Raw genomic sequence first — 18,348 nt, 5'->3', positions numbered from 1 at the left:
TGATTTTATCCAGTTTTCTCATCAGGTATCAATTCCCCTAATCTAATAATCCTGTTAGAGTAGCTTTAGATCTCACAAGTAAAAATTAATATTGGAGATAACAAATTCAAAAGTAATATCCACTTTGCAACTCATGTTTATGATGAACAGAAAGCAAATGCAATCTCTTTTAATTACTTTCTAAATTGCACTACCAAAGAAATAAACATGACCTTTATTTTAATAAGCAATTGAAATGACAAGGGTGCATTTTGATGATGGATCTAAAACAACAGAGGTGGGATTTTGGAGCTTCTGAGAAATTCCAATGCTTTGCATTCTTGCATTGTTCTCCTAATTTAGCAAGTGCACATGTCGTGGTAAAAGACAAAGAGTGAGAGAGGGCTAAGGTCAAAATCTTAAAAGTAGAATCAGTTCTGACGCATAACATTTCTTTAACCTTGAGTGCATGCAAACACACAGTCAGACTCATCATACCAGGGATCACAGTCTGAAACTAAATAGTCTCAGAAATGGTAGGGGAGGTGTTGAGGAACAGACTACTAGATAATGCCCAAAGTAGGAATACATTTATTTTTACACTTAACGAAGAGTATATATTGCGGAGAGTATGATGTCTAGAGCATTGTGTTCCTCCTGAAAGCGACATCACACAGGCTGCAGCAATGGTAAGCATCTGTGTTAATGCCATATTGTATTACATTAGAAACAATGGGAAAGAAGAACTAAGGAGTCAAGAAAGAGAGTTTTTGATGCTTCTAAAATTGCATTTCCACCTACTTGCTCATGTTCTGTAGCTTTTATTTTAATTTGGAAGTAAGATTTATTATGGCGCTAACTAGTTTGTGAAATTAACTTTTTGGAACATGGCAACCTGTTCATAGTTCTATCCATTCTATCCTTTGGCCTTAACAGTCACAAAGTTACTGCTGCAATGTTTCAGTGGTAAACCTGGCCAGCTTCCTCAGGCACAGGTTAGTCAAATGATGTCCATGTCTGCAAGTATGTGATTGTTAAGCCCAAAAGATAGAATGGATAGATTTAATAACTAATCACAAAGCTTCCATAGTCAGCTATACTGTTAGTTCATGGCAGGTTTCCTGAGGCAAATGATAAAACGATTCAAGTTTCCCAGTTCATCTAGAACCAAAGAAGAAAGAAATTGATATTTACAACAGGGCAAGATATAGATTTCAACCACAGTCTATACCAATTTAATGGCTTACAGCTCAGTTAGTGCAGAACAGAGATGGCAACAGCTTGTTAAAGTCTTCAAGCAGGAAACCAGCTCTGGTTCAGTGATTTTAAAAGTGCTTTGCTGGAGCAGTGAGTGGTTGGCCAAACTGCATCCAGGCTGCTGATATTCTCAGCTCAAATTCACAGGTCAAGCAGCAAAAGTCTTGATTGCTTTAGACAAATATGCTTATCCACAAGCTTCAACCCTTCCACCAGCTGAAGAGAGAATCCTTAGGAAAGGAAAGGGTGGAAAGTGAGCAAGGTTACCTGCTGGTTTTAGTAGGGGTTGGCAGCAGGATTGATAAGACTTTACAGTCAAACCCATCCCATTTTCATTTCTGGCAAAGAATTTAGTAGGCTCCTATTAAATAAGTGATAAATCATGTAAGGTTGTGGAGAGTGCTATAAAATATAAAGACCTGGCTTGCAGAAGACCATAGCGGTACAGAAAGACTACCATTGGTTCTACATTCTCTGCATGTACTGTACGCTCTCAGAGAGATTTCTGAGTGGTGGGTGGTTAAGGAGAAGTTATATTATGGTGTATTGAAGGGTCAATCAACACTTACCGGTATTAAGTTCAGTTCTGGTTAAGAAGGATGGGAATTGAATACATAGCCCAACACAAGGACGGCTTCTGTCAGATGGACAATGTAAGATAAGACCATAAGATACAGGATCAGAATTAGGCCATTTGGCCTATTAAGTCTGCTCTGCCATTTCATCATGGCTGATCCATTTTCCTCTCAGCCCCAATCTCCTGCCTTCTTCCTGTATCCCTTCATGCCCTGACTAATCAAGAATCTATTGACCTCTGACTTAAATATACCCAGTGACTTGGCTTCCACGGCCGCCTGCAGCAACAAATTCCACCACTCTCTGGCTAAGAAAAGAAAATGTTAAAGCAAGTTTTCACCTGACTGACTCAAATAGACTCTATGATTCCAAAGGCACTTTTCAAAGATGTAGGGATGTCTTCCTCCAATCCAACCAACCACCATTACCACCAAAACACAAACTATCTGGTTACTTCCTTTCTTTTCCATTAGTGGAGTACCACAGTTTGCAAATTTGCTGCTATGGCTTCCTGCATTACTGCAGTGTCTAAAGCAATTTGGGAGATCCTGAGGATACAAAAGGCAATATATAAATGCAAGTTGTTTCTACATTAGTAACAACATATCCTATTGGAATAAACAAGGTCACTGATTTTGATTTCGTTGTAGCCGAATAAAGCTTCTGACTTCAATGAAATATACAGTAATAGAGCCATCACGTCCTGTGGGTTCTCTCCCTCAGGCCATAACAAAATAATTGCTTCATATTATTTATCTGAAGTGATCCAATAGAAGTGGAAGCACAGTTGTTGTGCAAATGAAGTCACCAGAGGGAAGTACTGTTAGCTCCGAAGCAGTTTCTTTATTCAACAAAATGAGACACAGCTGCCATCATATTAAGACCCCTTTTGAAGTAAGAGGCCTGTTCGACCTATCGCTGCACGACATCTTATATGCTAAAGATCAAAGGACGATTCCATATTTACAATGCATCCACAATGCTTCCTTTGAACTACGCACCAACTTTCCACCTCCCGCTTCGCCCCCACTTCACAGACACCTGAATGTCAGCATCGTCTGGTCCTCCTATTCATGCCTCTTAGGGACCTATTGTTCAGAGCTGCATTTTATCTTTAATCTACAGTCTATTTTCAGATTTAGTGGCTGAACTGATTTCTTAGTGGTGGGTGGTTAAGAAAAGGTTATATTATGGTGCATTGAAGGTTCAACCAACATTTTCTGCTATTAAGTTCACTTCTGATTAAGAAGGATGTGAATTGATCACATTGCCAACACAAGAACGGCTTCTGTCAGATGGACAATAAAAGGTAAGACTATAGGACCATAAGATATAGGAGCAGAATTTAGTTGCTGAAGTTATTTGCTATATGTGCTAACCCTAAAAATGCCTTAACAAGCACTATCCCCCTTCCTGAAGAGTGGGATATTTCTGTTACACCACTTTAAGATGAATGCCCTGTGGAAAGGATTCATTGTGATAAAGATTTACACCCATCTACTCTGGAAGCAAGGTGCATTCCTAGACACTTAGTAACTCTCTGCTCTCTTATTCATTATCAAGGAGTTAATGGCAATATTATTGATTATCGACTTGGTAATAAACACCGGGGGAGGAAAAGAGAACCAAGAATAACTCGCACACATTTCCTAAACTGGGTATAAGACTTCATAATCTGAGATGAGGTAACAAACTGGGACTCGGGCTCAGATTGGAACCACCCAGGGAATCAGGGCTGCTGTGTAACTCTAGGAATGATTTTCACATTATATCCATTCCCTGGAAGTTTTATAGAATATTTATATCAGTTATTGAAATAAGCCTTTGTGACAGATTGTCGGAGAGAGTTTTCAATGGAAGTGGCTCCACTGTGATGAGGTTTAAACCCACAATGAAGATGTCTTTTAGACCCCAATTGAATTCATGACCATAAATTATATCTCTTTTGGCTTATAATGCTCATAGTGCAGTGGACTGGATCACTGTTGGTTTAGGGTCAAGCCGCGCCTTGCCAAGTTGCCCTTGCTTACTATTAGTGTCCTTGGTTCTTGTTCAATATCTGGTGTATCGTCCTAAAGCAGATCCTAGCGTTCTTGACATAAGTCATACCTAGAACAGTGGTTGGATTCGCTCAGCCAATGGTAAGGTCAAGTTTTGAATGACCTTTCTGTATCTGACTGATGCACGATATTCTAAGAATGCTTCTACATGGTCTTCAAGCACAGGAATCCTATCATTCCTGCTAATCCAAATTTGGACACGCTGCACCTCCTTTTAAGAAAGTGTTTAGAGGTGGGAGAGGACAGAGCGGGTCACACCTGTGATGAGTTTGGGGGGGGGGAGTAAACAAAGCAGAAATTCCAGATGTTCAATCTTCTTATCGGAATTTCTTCTGATTTTGGGTCTGCTGGTTAGGTTCGGCCTCCAGGAGGACCACAACCTTGTCACTGGGTTTGGAGGCTTGAGTGCCTCAATGACCCGGAGAACTATGTTGCCCAAAGTCTGGTCCTTGTGCTTTGGCTCCTGGTAGGGTCACCTTTGCCAGACAGGTCGAAGGGTAGAGGCCAAACTAACAGAGTTTCAGGGGTTCAGCCCAGGGTTAACATCCCCGACAGGTCAAAAAAAAAAAGTTGTTACAGAAATAGCAATGAAGAATCCTTCTTTATTTGTGTGTGACTGTACAGTCAGACAGAGGGGGGGGGGGGGGCCTTCATTGCTGCCCTAAACACCAGTGGTGTAACAAGCGGTCAGTAAGTTAGGTTTGAAGATTTCTGTAGACGAGACAGTGAAATAGACTGTACAAGATATATGAGAGTTATGCACGTTCCTGGATTTAGAAGCAATGAAGATAGATCAAATCATAGAACTGAAGTCACCATTTCAATCCATTTCTGTCCAACAGGATAATAAGGATTTACCTCTGACTGGGGCCTCAATGAAATTTGAGAAGTTGAGCGTCAAGCCCACAACACTCAGTGCCTAGTGAGTGGCAAAACCATATAAAGTCCATTCACATCAGCAACACACGCAGAATGCTAGAGGAACTCAGCGGGTCAGGATTCTCCTGGTGAAGGGCCTCGGCCTGGAGCGTTGACTGTCTATTTCCCTCCAGAGAGGCTGCCTGACCTGTTGAGCCCCTCCAGCACTTTATTTTTAAATTATTTTAATTAGTTTTTCGATACATTTTACAAATTAAAAACCCCAAATCCCAATGAGGAACATTAATACAGTGCAAAATTAAGCATACAATGACAATATGCTACAAAGGAAGAGAATTTGACAAAAAAGCACCTAAGTTGAAGACAAGTAAACTTAGTATCCTCCCCAAGCCCCACAACACAAAAAAAAACAACTCCAGACCAACAACAACACAATATAGAGAGTATAATTCAGGACAATCAAACTCCCAGACTGTGAATACACTTAGCAACAGAGGATAATAATGCCTACTACCAGAAAAAAAAGGGAGCTGAAAGCAAGGGACCGAAAAGAAAACAAAAACCCTAGTCAAGAGGAAGGTTATGAAAGTACTCGATAAAAGGTCCCCAGACCTTATGGAACTTTAGATCCGAATTAAGAACTGAATAATGAATTTTTTTGAGGTCCAAGCAGGCCATAATATCGTTAAGCCATTGAGCATGAGTGGGCGGGGCAACATCTCTCCATCTAAGGAGGATCAAGCGTCTAGCCAGGAGAGAGGCAAAGGATAATACTCGGCATTTGGTCGAACTCAGACGTAGATCTGTCTCGCCCCAGAAACCGAACAAAGCAATTAAGGGGTTTGGTTCTAGGTGCTGATTCAGAATACACGATAATGTAGTGAAGACATCTTTCCAAAATTTCTCCAAGCTAGGACAGAACCAGTACATATGGATGAGAGAGGCCACGCCCCTCTTGCATTTATCCTCCAGCACTTTATATGTGTTTGCTCAAGGCATCCAGTGTCTGCAGAACCTCAGGTGTCTCTGCTGTTGCACGTCCGAGCATGTTCTCCGCTGACTAGGATGCCGTTTTGTTTCTCAGCCACCCAAGAAGGCAAAGAAGAAGACTGAGGGAGCCAACTCCAATGTGTTTTCAATGTTTGATCAGTCACAGATTCAGGAATTCAAGGAGGTAGGTTTGCCAAGTTTATATTCAGACAAACATGCTCTCAAAGAGGATCAGCTGTCTTCAGAGAATTTAATGTCAATTGACAATGCTTAAAGGAGAGAGGGAATGAAAGGTCATTGACCTGAAATATAAATCTTTCAAAGTACTGTCTGATCTGAGTGCTCCACCCTTCTCATTGCTTATTACAGATTCCTTCTCTCCTTGGTATTTTGCTTCTTGTTCTACAACAGATTTAACATTTCACTCCCCCTCCCCACCCCCAAAAAACTAGTCAAAATGTCCATCAAATCTAAACTGGTAGTTACGAGACACTGCAGAAGTCTCAAGTTGATCCCTAGTCTGTAAAGAGGTGACAGATGTTATCTGGGGAGCAATAAAAGTGCTAAAATTAGCCTCTGCTAGTCACTATTGAGAGGAGCACTTGCTGTGAGCAGTACATAATAACATGACTGAAGAGCACAAGTGTGAATGACATCATCACGGTATGGAAACACCAATGCCCTTGTACGGAAGATCCTACAAAAAGTCACAGGTAAATCCCTCCCCATCATTGAGCATATCTACATGGAGCATTGTCCCGGGAGCATCATCAGGGACCCCCCACCACCAAGATCATGCTCCCTACTTGCTCTTACCATCAAGTAGAAGGTACAGGAGCCTCAGGATCTGCATCAGTTGCTGCCTCCTAACCACCAGGCTCTTGAACCAGAGAGGATAACCACACAACTTCACTTGCCCCATTACTGAGCTGTTTCCACAACCTATGGACTCACTTTTACGGACTCATTGTCTCATGTTCTCAATATTTATTCTCATTTATTATTATTACTATTATTATTATTATTATTATTATTATTATTATTATTATTATTGTTGTTGTTGTTGTTGTTGTTGTTGTTGTTGTTATTTCTCTTTCTTTTTTGTCTTTTGTACACTCTTTGTCCACCCTGTTGGTGCAATGTTTCATTGATTCTATTATGGATATTAGATTTATGGAGTATGCCCACAAGAAAATGAATCTCAGGGTTGTATATGGTGACGTATATAGTATGTACTTGGATAATAAATTTGCCTTAAACTTTGAACTTTTGAACAAATTAATCCTCCACTTTTACTTATAAAATTTCTTTAACATAGTTAATCTTCAACATTTAATTGAAGACCACAGTCCCACAGCAGTGTCTTATTCAAGGGTGGCTCAAAGTTATAGCAGCACAGTGTAATGGCAAAAGGATCTGCAAGTGCAACTTCTCCCTCTGTCCTTTACTTACATTATATCTTTCATATAGTTAAAAGTCCCAAGGTGGTATTCACAGGTAGTGCACAGGATCTGATGCCAAGCTACACAAGAGCTCCTAGGAAAGATAACCAAATGCTTGGTTAAAGAGATCGGCTGTGAAGAATGCCTTCAGTAGAAAAGAGAGAAGAAGTGATGAGGTGGGTGAGAGGGGGCGCCGTTTGTGAAAATGAATTCAGAACCCAGGCAAGGCCGCATGTGGGGGAACAGTGGCACTCCAGTCTCATTCGGAGACCTGATTCTGGGTAACACAGGCAGCTAGGGAGAGCTGTCGGGCTGGAGGAGATCACAGAAGTAGGAGGGATCAGCTATCTCGAGCCAGCAAACAGATGTATAAATTCAAAGCATTGCTTCACCAATGGAAATACGCAGGTAGAAAGGTGATGGACGAGGAGGAGGAGTTGGTACAGGTTATACAACAGCAGCGAAGTTTCTGAGGACCTTTCGAGTTTATGTAGGGTAGATTGAGGGAAGTTAACAAGGATTCTATTCAATAATTGAGACTGCAGATAAATTACCCGTTTCCCCCAGCACTTGCACACTCAGCATTATCCCCATTCTTTGTTTCCCTGACAAAACAGGAGAGAGTTACTGACAAACCGGGGGAGAGTTACACTTGTAGACCATTTCACTCTCACACTGTGATGCAGGGGGCTACGGTACTTACAACTTGAGGGGGGGAGAGTTACATCCAAAATGGGGGAGATTTACACTCGTAGACTCAATTGCCATCGCGCTGCGGTGCAGGGGGGCTACAGTACTGCTGAGCAGACCTTAAATTAGACACTGCTACGGGACTGTGGTCTTCAATTAAACGCTAATGATTAACACTGGCAAAGAAAACAAGGAGTCTGTTGTCTCCTGCTCAGTTAGACAAGGAATGATGAATGGCATGGGGCACTGATGCACTATATTAAATGTATCGCTGCTGAACCTGAACCATAAGGTATAATCAAAGATACCAGTTTTTAATACTGTATTGATTTTGCCTTGATACCAGGCTTTCACAATAATGGATCAGAACAGGGATGGATTCATTGATAAGGAGGACCTTAGGGACACATTCGCCGCTCTGGGTTAGTTTTACGATTACAAATGGATTTCTACTGCTGAGGTGAAAAAAAAATGTTATTAATGATTTGTAATCTATTCTACAGGCCGGCTAAATGTAAAAAACGAAGAGCTGGAAGAAATGATTAAAGAGTCTTCTGGGCCGATTAACTTCACAGTTTTTCTTACCATGTTTGGTGAGAAGCTTAAGGGTGAGTGAAATAAAGTGATATTAATGAACTATTCGTCAAAGCAAGTTACAGATTATTGGAAACATTTTAACTAACAATGGGAAATAAACAGTTACAAGTCAACGTTGGTGTTGATTTGTGCGATTAGTTTGTGGCATGGATAGATTTAGAGAATTTGAACCATTATGAGAAAATTGTAGACAGGGATTCAGATATTGATAGGTTCCTTCAAAGCAAAGGTGCTTCCTCTTTCCCCTTATTGTTGGTTTTAAATTGGATCATATGATTATGTAATAAGAATTCTATCTTACGGGAAATAAGGGAGCACGATATGTGATTATTTCATTGACTGAATAATTGAAATAAATGTAGAACATTTACTCAACAAGGGGATGGTGAAATAGATGCTATTAATGATACTAGCAGCTTGGTTCGGAACCTCTGAATCCATGGTTTCACGTTTGCTGTCCATCTCCGCACATGACGTTTCTGAGTCCGCCCTGTCGCTCGCTGCAAGGAGGAGCTTCGGCCATTTGCTTGTGCCTACACCGCTGTCTGTGGGAGGTGAAGGTCCCTCTCACTCTGAAGTTACCCTCCTAACTAGTCCAAGAGGTTGGAGTAACTGATCGACACCACATTTTTCAGTCCGTGGCGCACTGCTGTGTTGTCGCCAATGCTCTTCACCCAAGGAGAAGTCGGTTATCATCTCCTTCGGTACAGAACAGCTCCAACCTCCACTCAGACTCCTGAGAAAAGCTGGGGCGGGGTTCGCCAATGTTCTCGACATCCCCCACGGAATGGACAGGAAAGCCAGCAGAGACAGAGAGTGAAGGGATTAGAAAGACCGTGGGGAAAGACCAGGAGAGTGGCGCTCAGGCCAACTTTGGATCAGCCAAGGTCTTAAGGGGCAGTAGGATGGAGATGCATCTCTACCAAAGGAGGTGCAAGGTGCTCCTTCCCTCCACTAGCCTGCAGGTCACCCCTGGACAAGATGTAGCACCTGCTTAGCCTCCAAATCAGGATTATGTGAAGCCAGGGGAGCAGGTGGTGGATGGTCATACGAGCAGCTGGTGCACATCACAAGTCCTGGTTATGTAACCACTGACACCAGGCAGACAATCTCTGAAGAGCATTGATATTGGCTGGGGTCACCAGTCTCGCAAAGACACTGCCCAGAAGGCAATGGCAAACCACTCCTGCAGAAATATTTGCCAAGAACAATCATGGTCAAGGAGATCATGATTGGCTACGTCATGAAACACGGCACATAATGATGATGTCATATGACATGGCACATAATGATGATGATGATCTTAACAAAAAGTGGAACAGGTTTAAAAGAATCCTGCTTCCTACATACTTTTGTTCCTATAAATTGTTCAGATTTACCAGATTAAGACACAGCATAAGAAAGAATGAAACCAGGCAAACCATTTGGCACTGATGTGCAGAATGGAAGGTGAATTACCCAGTGTGTGGGTGGCAGGAGAACCAGGGAAGAGTTGATGGTGTGTGAGAGGCAAGTAAGTGGGCAGGAAGAACAGGACTGATGGGGTTACTCCAAGAGATCGTCTCGGTCTGGGTTAAGTGGCCTCTGTCTATCATGATAAACATGGCACCACAGTTTGCTGGCAACAACTGAATCCAGGAACGGAGGAATGACAGAATCCCATGTAGAGGCAGAAACAAGAGTTTATACTTAGACATTCCAACGGAACATCGACTGAGTGACACCGCGAGATGACTCATTCTCAAAACAAGGACCCCGTGATAAGCACTAATAAGGCATCCACTTTACGTAATCATAGAACACAGAAAACCTGTGCTGGTCAAAATAAGCTTGACAAGACTAAACAGAGATCACAAGGGCTTAATGAGTCTAGTTCGGACAATAATTAACAAATACAGGTGTTCTAGAAACCTCGGAGCCCAACGCTCTACAGTTTGCCCCACAAGTCCAGAGGGCTCATGACACAGGGATTATACTCCCGATTACTTGTCCTGCTGCCACACTGATTCTGTAGTGGACAGTGAGAAAACTAAAACGAATGAAAACCCCATTTGATCTCTTCCTCGCCAATCTATCTGTCCCAGATGCAGCTGCAACCACCACAGAGTCCTCGTGGCGATGAGGATCCACCTTCATAGTCGAATATTCTCATATGACTCCCAGCAAGTGGGACATATTCAGAGCAGAACTAAACTAGGTAGCAGAACCCAATATTCCCTTGGTCCAAGATATCCCTCAATTTATCATTGCCATCAAATGAAGACAATGTTCCAGGTTCATTAAGGAGTACAAGCAGATGAGACAGACATAAATGACTGAAATGTTTCAAACCAAAACACCAACAATTTCTTTCCCCTCACAACTACTGCTCAACATGTTGAGCTTCTCCACCAGATAGTTTGTCTTCTTTTTGTTTACGGCCCGTTACACCACTGGCGTTTAGGGCAGCAATGAAGGTCCTCTGTCTCGGGCAGTGTTCAGGTCTTCCTTCGTCACGTCAGTAGCTTCCTCTCAGATTTCACTACTGTCAGACATGCGAGTCCCGGGTGGAGACTCAGGAATACCGTCACACTCAGATGAGGAAGGATTCTTCATTGCAGTTTCTGTAACAGCTTTGTTTCACCAGTCAGAACTGACAGCCTTGAGCTGAAACCTCAAACACTCTTAGTCTGGCCTCTACCCTTTGACCTGTTTGGCATGGGTGACCCTACCAAGAGCCAAAGCATAAAGCCCTGACTATGGCCAACATAACTCTCCATGTCTTTAAGGCACACAAGCCTCCAAACCCAGTGACAAGGTTGTGGTCCTCTTGGAGTAGATTGCTTGTTACATTAAACAATTGAAGCTGGTGTGGCATTTGAAATGCATAAAAATGAGCTTTCAGTCTTGGGGTCTTGATACATGGTGGGTCAGCACCACAGTCAAAATTAAAACATGGCAGTCCCTCTACTTCCTTATGAGTCTATGGAGATTTGAAATGACACCTGAAACTTTGACAAACTTCTATAGGTGTGTGGTGGAGAGTATATTGAGTGGCTGTATCATGGCCTGGTATGGAAAACATCAATGCCTTTGAACAGAAAATCTTACAGAAGGTAGTGGATTCGGCCCAGTACATCATGGGTAAAGCCCTTCCAACCATTGAGCCCATCTACATGAAACGCTGTCATAGGAAAGCAGCATCCATCATCAGGGATCTCCACCACCCAGGCCAGGCTCTCTTCTCATTACTGCCATCAGGTAGAAGGCAAAAGAACATCAGCACTCACACCACTAGGTTCAAGAGCAGTTACTACGCCACAACCATTGGGCTCTTGAATAAAAGGGGATAACTACACTCACTTGCTCCATCATTGAAATGTTCTCACAACCAATGATCTCACTTTAAGGACTTTTTACCTCATTATCTCAAGTTCTCGTTATTTATCGCTATTTATTTATATTTGCATTTGCACAGTTTGTTGTCTTCTGCGCTCTGGTCGATCTTTCATTGATCCTGTTCTAGTTACTATTCCATAGATTTGCTGAGTATGCCCGCAGGAAAATGAACCTCAGGGTCGTATATGGTGACATATATGTACTTCGATAATAAAACTTACTTTGAACTTTTGAACTTTGAACCTACTGACCAGATTGCAGCTCTGCAGTTTAACCAGAGCTGGTCAGGAATAATAGTGAACTATGAGACAAGTGACTGGTTGAGTAGATTCCATGAATTATTAGTGAAGTTCAGCTTTGGCAAATATTTGGAAAATGGTCTGACTGTGTCCTATCCATAAAAGGAAAAACTGATCTAATTTTGTAAATTGCATCCTTCTAAGTCAATTGGGAATTATGGATGACGAGGCTCTCCATTGATTCTCATCACATGGAGGCAAAGTGGTTGAACTTTGCAGATCAATAATCTAAATCCCAGGAGACTGCCACAGAAGTCCTTTGGGGCAGCAGCCTAGGCCCAATCACTTTCAGGTCTTTTATCAGTGATGTTCTCTTCATCAGAACGTGAGAAGTGGGGAGTTTCACAGATGATTGTATGTATACAGTTCCACTTGAAGCTCCCAATATTGTGAAGCCTTGTAAAGCATCTAAGGGTGACCAGCATCTAGCAGCTCGAAATGATGCACCAGACATGATTTGGAAACATCCTGCCCATCACCTTTTGGTCAAAATCCTGGAACTCCCAAACCAACTACAAACACTATTCAGGAGTTTTACTAACCACATCAGCTTCTTTGAGACATTTCAAGAGGGGCAGTAAATTCTGACCTTTCCAGCAACGCCCATATCCCCTGAACAAACGATTTAAGAAAAGGAAGTTAAGGAATAATTTGACTCATCTACTTCCTGAATGGAAGACAACCTGGTCAGTACTGGTCAACTCCTCTAGACTGAGAATCTTCACTGTGATTGACTCAACCCAAAATAAAGAAGAAAAAGCCACGATGGAATGGCAGAGCAAACTCGATGGGCTGAATGGCCTAAGTCTGTTACTATGTCTTATGGTCTTAAAATAGTGGGAACAATAACCAAGCATTTGCTAGTGAATCATAAACACGGGGAAGCCTGTGTATGCTGCATTTTAAACCCAATCTCCAATCCATATTCAGATCTGAAGAAATATAGCTGCTGGTGACTATGAGACTATCCTGCGTTGTCATCGCAAGTCATAAGCACTGAAATTCTGCAGATGATGAAAATCCAAAGCACCACACTCAAAATGATGGAGGAACTCAGCTTCTACGGAAATGAATGAACAGTCAATGCTTCAGGCCAAGACCTTTCTTCAGGACTGACAAGGAAAGGGGAAGAGCGAATATTTTGCAAGAGTTTGAGTGCAGCTTTCTGATCTTTCCAGTGAAAGAGAGCAAATTAAATCAAATCGAATACTAATATTCTTCACCACAACACAATTATGTTGTAATCTGTCTGCAGTTCTGTAAACCTATGTTGTCAAACCAGAGTAAGAAAATGTTTGTTTGCATAATTACAGGTACAGATCCAGAGGAGTCAATCTTAAATGCATTCAAAATATTTGATCCTGAAGGCAAAGGTCTTTTAAGGAAAGATTAGTAAGTGCATATTTGTCAATTTATGGCCCTATTGTTTGAGTCTGACATCTAAACATTTTTTTTAAAGATCTTAAAGTATTTTGCTTTCATTTAAACATTTTTATCCATTTTTACAGCATTCAGGAAATGTTGATGACTCAGGCAGAACGATTCTCTAAGGAAGAGGTATGTTCTTGCAACCACTGAATTAACCTGGAAGAAAAATTGCCAGTCCTTACTCAAGTTATAGTATTGACTTTTCCTTAGCATATAAGTAAATAAATGCTTCGGCAGAAATTGGCCATTTTCAGATCATGCTTCTTCATTAAATTTCATTCTGTTCTCCCCACAATCGACTTTCATTACTCATGTGAAAGGAGCAGTTCTGTAGGTCTCTGCAATATCCCAAGTGACGCTACTACATAGCACTCAGTCCAAGCACTAGAGATCTAAAATAACCATTAGAAGTCCAGCCATTTTAGTTCTGCCCTCTCACAGAAGTTAACATTTTGATTTTCTAACTCAGAGGTGATTTCTCTAGGGATGAGCGAGTTACTAACGTACATACATACTAGTTACGTACACACTTCCTCAATACATCTTGTGATTTCAGTCGGAGGGGGAACACACTTTGGCTGATACCTCTTCCACGGTCACTGAAATATAAAGCACATTAATCATGTCCTAAGTACCCGCTTCTCCCAATTAATCCATTTTCTCAAAATCCTTACTTGAAGAAATTCCCTTGAAGAATTTTCTCCCCTTCAAGTAAAGAGACGTCTGAGTGAGGTACTAAAGCAGTTATGCATCTGAAGTAACAAGAGTCAAATAAGTTTTGAGATGTTTTGCTAATATGATATTTATATTTCAATAAATGTGATGTCCTTTTTCAGATTGATCAGATGTTTGCAGCTTTCCCACCTGATGCATCTGGTAACCTGGACTACAAGAATCTGGTACATATCATTACCCATGGAGAAGAGAAAGACCAGGAATAAAGAAACTTTCTTTGTCTGTGTCATGCTCTCCTACACATTTCTTGTTTTCTTTCCTCTTTGAATAAACAGCCTCTTTGTTATACTCCATGCCTTCCGATGTCTTTTAAAACCACAAGTAGAAAACATAGAAAATCCGAGATACTGAAATCAGATGAACTGAGATTATCTTCAAATTTGGTTAAAAAGTAAGATGGTTGAGAAAGAAGCCTGTTCCTCCGCCAGGGAATTTAAGTAAAAATCATACTTAGCCATTCACTTTACAAGCACACTCAAAAAAAATCCTATTGTCGTCATTACTTGAAATGCAGTATGTCCTCCTTTATATTTGTTCAAGTTTGAGAGGAATTTTGTGACAAAACATTGTAATTTGTGCAGTTAGAGACAGGAATAAAATTTCACTGAAAAACTATATGAACTTCTAAAATGGCAAGAGAAAATAAAGTCATATTTGTAAAGCATTTTTGAATACTTCTTATGAGCAAGTCAGAAATAAATGTAGGCTTTGAAGTTCTACGGTTTATGGCCACAATTTTATTGGCTATTCAATTAGTCCCCACATGCAGCTGTGAGCTAAAGGCACTGTGAGTACCTGAATGCTGGGTGCTTCCAGAGTGTGTTCTGGGTCTCCATTTGCATCATGTACACACGTGCAGACTTCTTAGACAACAAGGCTCCCTGACCCAATATTACACAACATTCTTATATGCTAAAGATCAAAGGCAATGGCAGGACAATTCTATAGTTACAATGTATCTACAATGCTTCCTTCGAATTTCACATAGTTTTCAAACACCTACATCTTCACATGAATGCTCTAAAATGAAGGCTAATCGCCATTGTCTCTGAGCTGCATGCACGCATATGCAGACATTTCAGGTCAATGAGTGTTTCTTGGTTTGCAATCGATCCCAGCCTGCAGCTCCAAGAACACCATTGATCTGAGCTGCACTTTAAACCCAAGCTACAATCCATATTCAGATCTGAGGACTGGTTGCTGTTGAAATTAGTACTTGTTTTCTACCATAACTCCAGAATATGCCCTGACACATGCAACGTCCAAGTCCAAGGGGTGCAAGGCACAGCTACCAGGCATGATCATTGGGCTCTTCGCACAATAGAATTTTGCCATTGCAGCCCACCCAGCACCATTTGCTTTAACATATCTGATCTGTTGTCGGGCAAATCCTACTCCGAGATGGCCAGACTAGTTCATTTAGCTTTATACTTTGATATGCCAGCTGGGGATCAGTAGTGAACACTCCCACCTCTGTGCATCCTCCGATAACAATGATTGCACTTCATGGACTCTACAAGTTGCTCTGCGATGTCATAGATGTTGTTGTGTAAATGCAACTTTTTTCTCTTGTCAACACCTTCAACATTTCAAAGATCACAGAGCCAAAATAGTGATTTCAATCATCACTTAAGGAAACTTCCAAAAAACAATTCAAAGTTTCAAAGGTTAGTTTCATTGTCAAAGTATGCACATACAACTCTTGATATTTGTCTTCTCCAGATAGCCAAGATTACGTTTTGAATATTTAAACTACATTTTAAATAACACATTATGTTTTAAATATTTATGTACTTAAAATGGAATCCAGTGCAAATTTGGCTACTGAGTCTCCTCTTTTGGAGAGAAGTGTACCTTGCTTTACCAATATATCGAGAAATCAATGTACTTACAGAATGCCAATCTTTCTTTCAAAGTCATGAAGAGAGATTTTGTGGGTAGGTTAGTTGTTTAATTCCTAATTCAGTAATAAGATGTGAGTCCAAGTATTAATATGCAAAGGATAAGATAATGGCATGTCACCAAAAACTTTGACAAACTTCTATAGTGGCACAGTGGGGTGCATCAAATTCTGTTATGGAAACATCAGTGCCCAGGAACAGAAAAGTCTATAGGAAGTGGTGGACACAGGCAAAGATATCCTCACCATTGAGTGCAAGCGAGCAGCATCCATCATCACAGACCCCCACCATCCAGGCTGTGCCCTCTTCTCACTACTACCATTGGGTGGAAGGTAGGACACACACCACCAGATTCAGGAACAGTTATTACCCTACAACCAGCAAACTTCTGACCTGGTGTAGATAACTTCGTTAGTCTGAACCGATTCTGCGACCCATAGACTCACTTTCTGGGACTCTTAACAATTCCTTAGTATTAATTTTATTTGTCCAGTATTAATTTTATTTGCTCAGAATTGTAAAATTCTGTTAAATTTCTGTTTTTTTCCCTGTAAAAGCCTGCAAGAAAATGAATCTCAAGGCACTTTATGGTAACATAGACTGTATGTATTTTGATAATAAATTTACTTTGAACTTTGATATTGAGGTTCAAAGAGTTTTGCAGATTCAATTTTGCCAATGTGCCACAAAAATGTACGAGCCACTAGGGTATAGTAACACGCAGTGAAAACGATTCATTGTTCCTTTCGCACCTTGTGGCACATCGGGTGGCAACCTAGCCATTTCTCTAGCATTTTGCCTGTTTGTTACGAGGCTAAGTTGCTAGCTTGACACTCAACCCGGCACGGATGGAAAGTGTGCAAGGAGCCGTCGGGACCCCTCGCCTTGAAGTCCAGTGCGGATGCCACTACACCACTGGCTGGCTACTGGAAGACATATAAACAATTTCCGCATAGTCCAGGAAACTTGGAGATAACGCTTTTATCAGCAACCCATCTTCTTCCTTCTCCTCGGTTCTTGGCTGAGAAGTAGCCCAGTCAACAAAACGAGCAATGTTGAATGCCCTGAAAACTGACAGGTGCTTTATTAATATTCAGTAAGGATCACCTTATCATGCCGGAGATATAGTATCCATTTTTGGTAATGCACTTAGTGCCTTTTTCAATTTTTTTTCCAGGAATAATATACAGCTATTTTAATGTGCAATTGCTTGAATTACTTCAATACTACAGTTCAACATATCTGGTACAGCAAAGCCTTTATATGCCGGAGGTGAGTTTGAGCGTGGAAGCAGATTTCAACTTTTCATAATTTATTGTGTGTGTGTGTGTGTGTGTGTGTGTGTGTGTGTGTGTGTGTGTGTGTGTGTGTGTGTGTGTGTGTGTGTGTGTGTGTGTGTGTGTGCGCGTGCACACGCACGCACGTGAAGAGATAGCACAGTAGTGTAAAAATTAAAGTCATGTTATTGCAGCACCAGTGACTGGGTCCAATTTCGCTGCTGCCCCTGAGGAGTTTGCATGTTCTCCCTGTGACTGCATGTGGTTCCTTCAGGTGCTCAAGTTTCCTCTCAAATGTTGGTGTCTCCCGTCTCTATGGTGACAACGCCTTCGACAATGCTTTGCAAACGTTCATTAAGCTCCTGCTGTCGAGCTCACACTGTGACCTACTGGATTATCCCAAACACAGTTCAGTCTCACTATTCCTTCTTAGATATACAGTCAGCGTTTCCAAACCTTTTCTAGCCCAGTGCCCCTCCCCAAAGCACCTTCATACTTACCAATGCCCCTCTTCGACACAATATACTTTCTGGCGCCCCCATAGTGCAAAGACATGTCTACCATTTGCTAACATGAGAAAAATGATTCTGCTTTAAATTGTTATTTGTCTTTAATCCTAGCTTACACAGCACCTGTGCGCTGTACAACAGCTTTGATATCAATGTGATCCTTGTGCTTGATGGCTTTTAGCAAGAGTTGAAATGTCTGGTTTAAGTTGTGACAGCAAAAGCCTGAAGTCTCCACATGTAACAATGTCCAAGTTGTTTCTGGTTTTTGTGAGTATGTGGTTCACTGCACTGAAACCTCTTTCAACACGGTAGGAGGATGGAAATGCAATGAAGAGCAGTTTAGCTCTTCTC

General features: G+C 41.3%; 1 protein-coding gene across 1 annotated transcript; it reads left to right on the top strand.

Annotated features, from left to right (window-relative positions):
• The first annotated feature begins 559 nt into the window (after positions 1 to 559).
• Positions 560 to 14,598, top strand: LOC140738399 (myosin regulatory light chain 2, ventricular/cardiac muscle isoform). The gene is made up of 7 exons (XM_073065640.1): positions 560 to 668; positions 5,836 to 5,925; positions 8,220 to 8,295; positions 8,377 to 8,481; positions 13,461 to 13,539; positions 13,656 to 13,704; positions 14,412 to 14,598. The coding sequence occupies exons 1-7, from the start codon at positions 666 to 668 to the stop codon at positions 14,514 to 14,516; spliced, it is 507 nt and encodes a 168-aa protein (XP_072921741.1). The 5' UTR covers positions 560 to 665; the 3' UTR covers positions 14,517 to 14,598.
• The last annotated feature ends 3,750 nt before the right edge of the window (positions 14,599 to 18,348 follow it).

This window comes from Hemitrygon akajei, chromosome 14 (genome assembly GCF_048418815.1).
Source record: "Hemitrygon akajei chromosome 14, sHemAka1.3, whole genome shotgun sequence".
Taxonomy (NCBI): Eukaryota; Metazoa; Chordata; class Chondrichthyes; order Myliobatiformes; family Dasyatidae; genus Hemitrygon; species Hemitrygon akajei.
The sequence above is the reverse complement of the archived record's forward strand: the minus strand, read 5'-3'. Positions and strand labels throughout refer to the sequence as shown.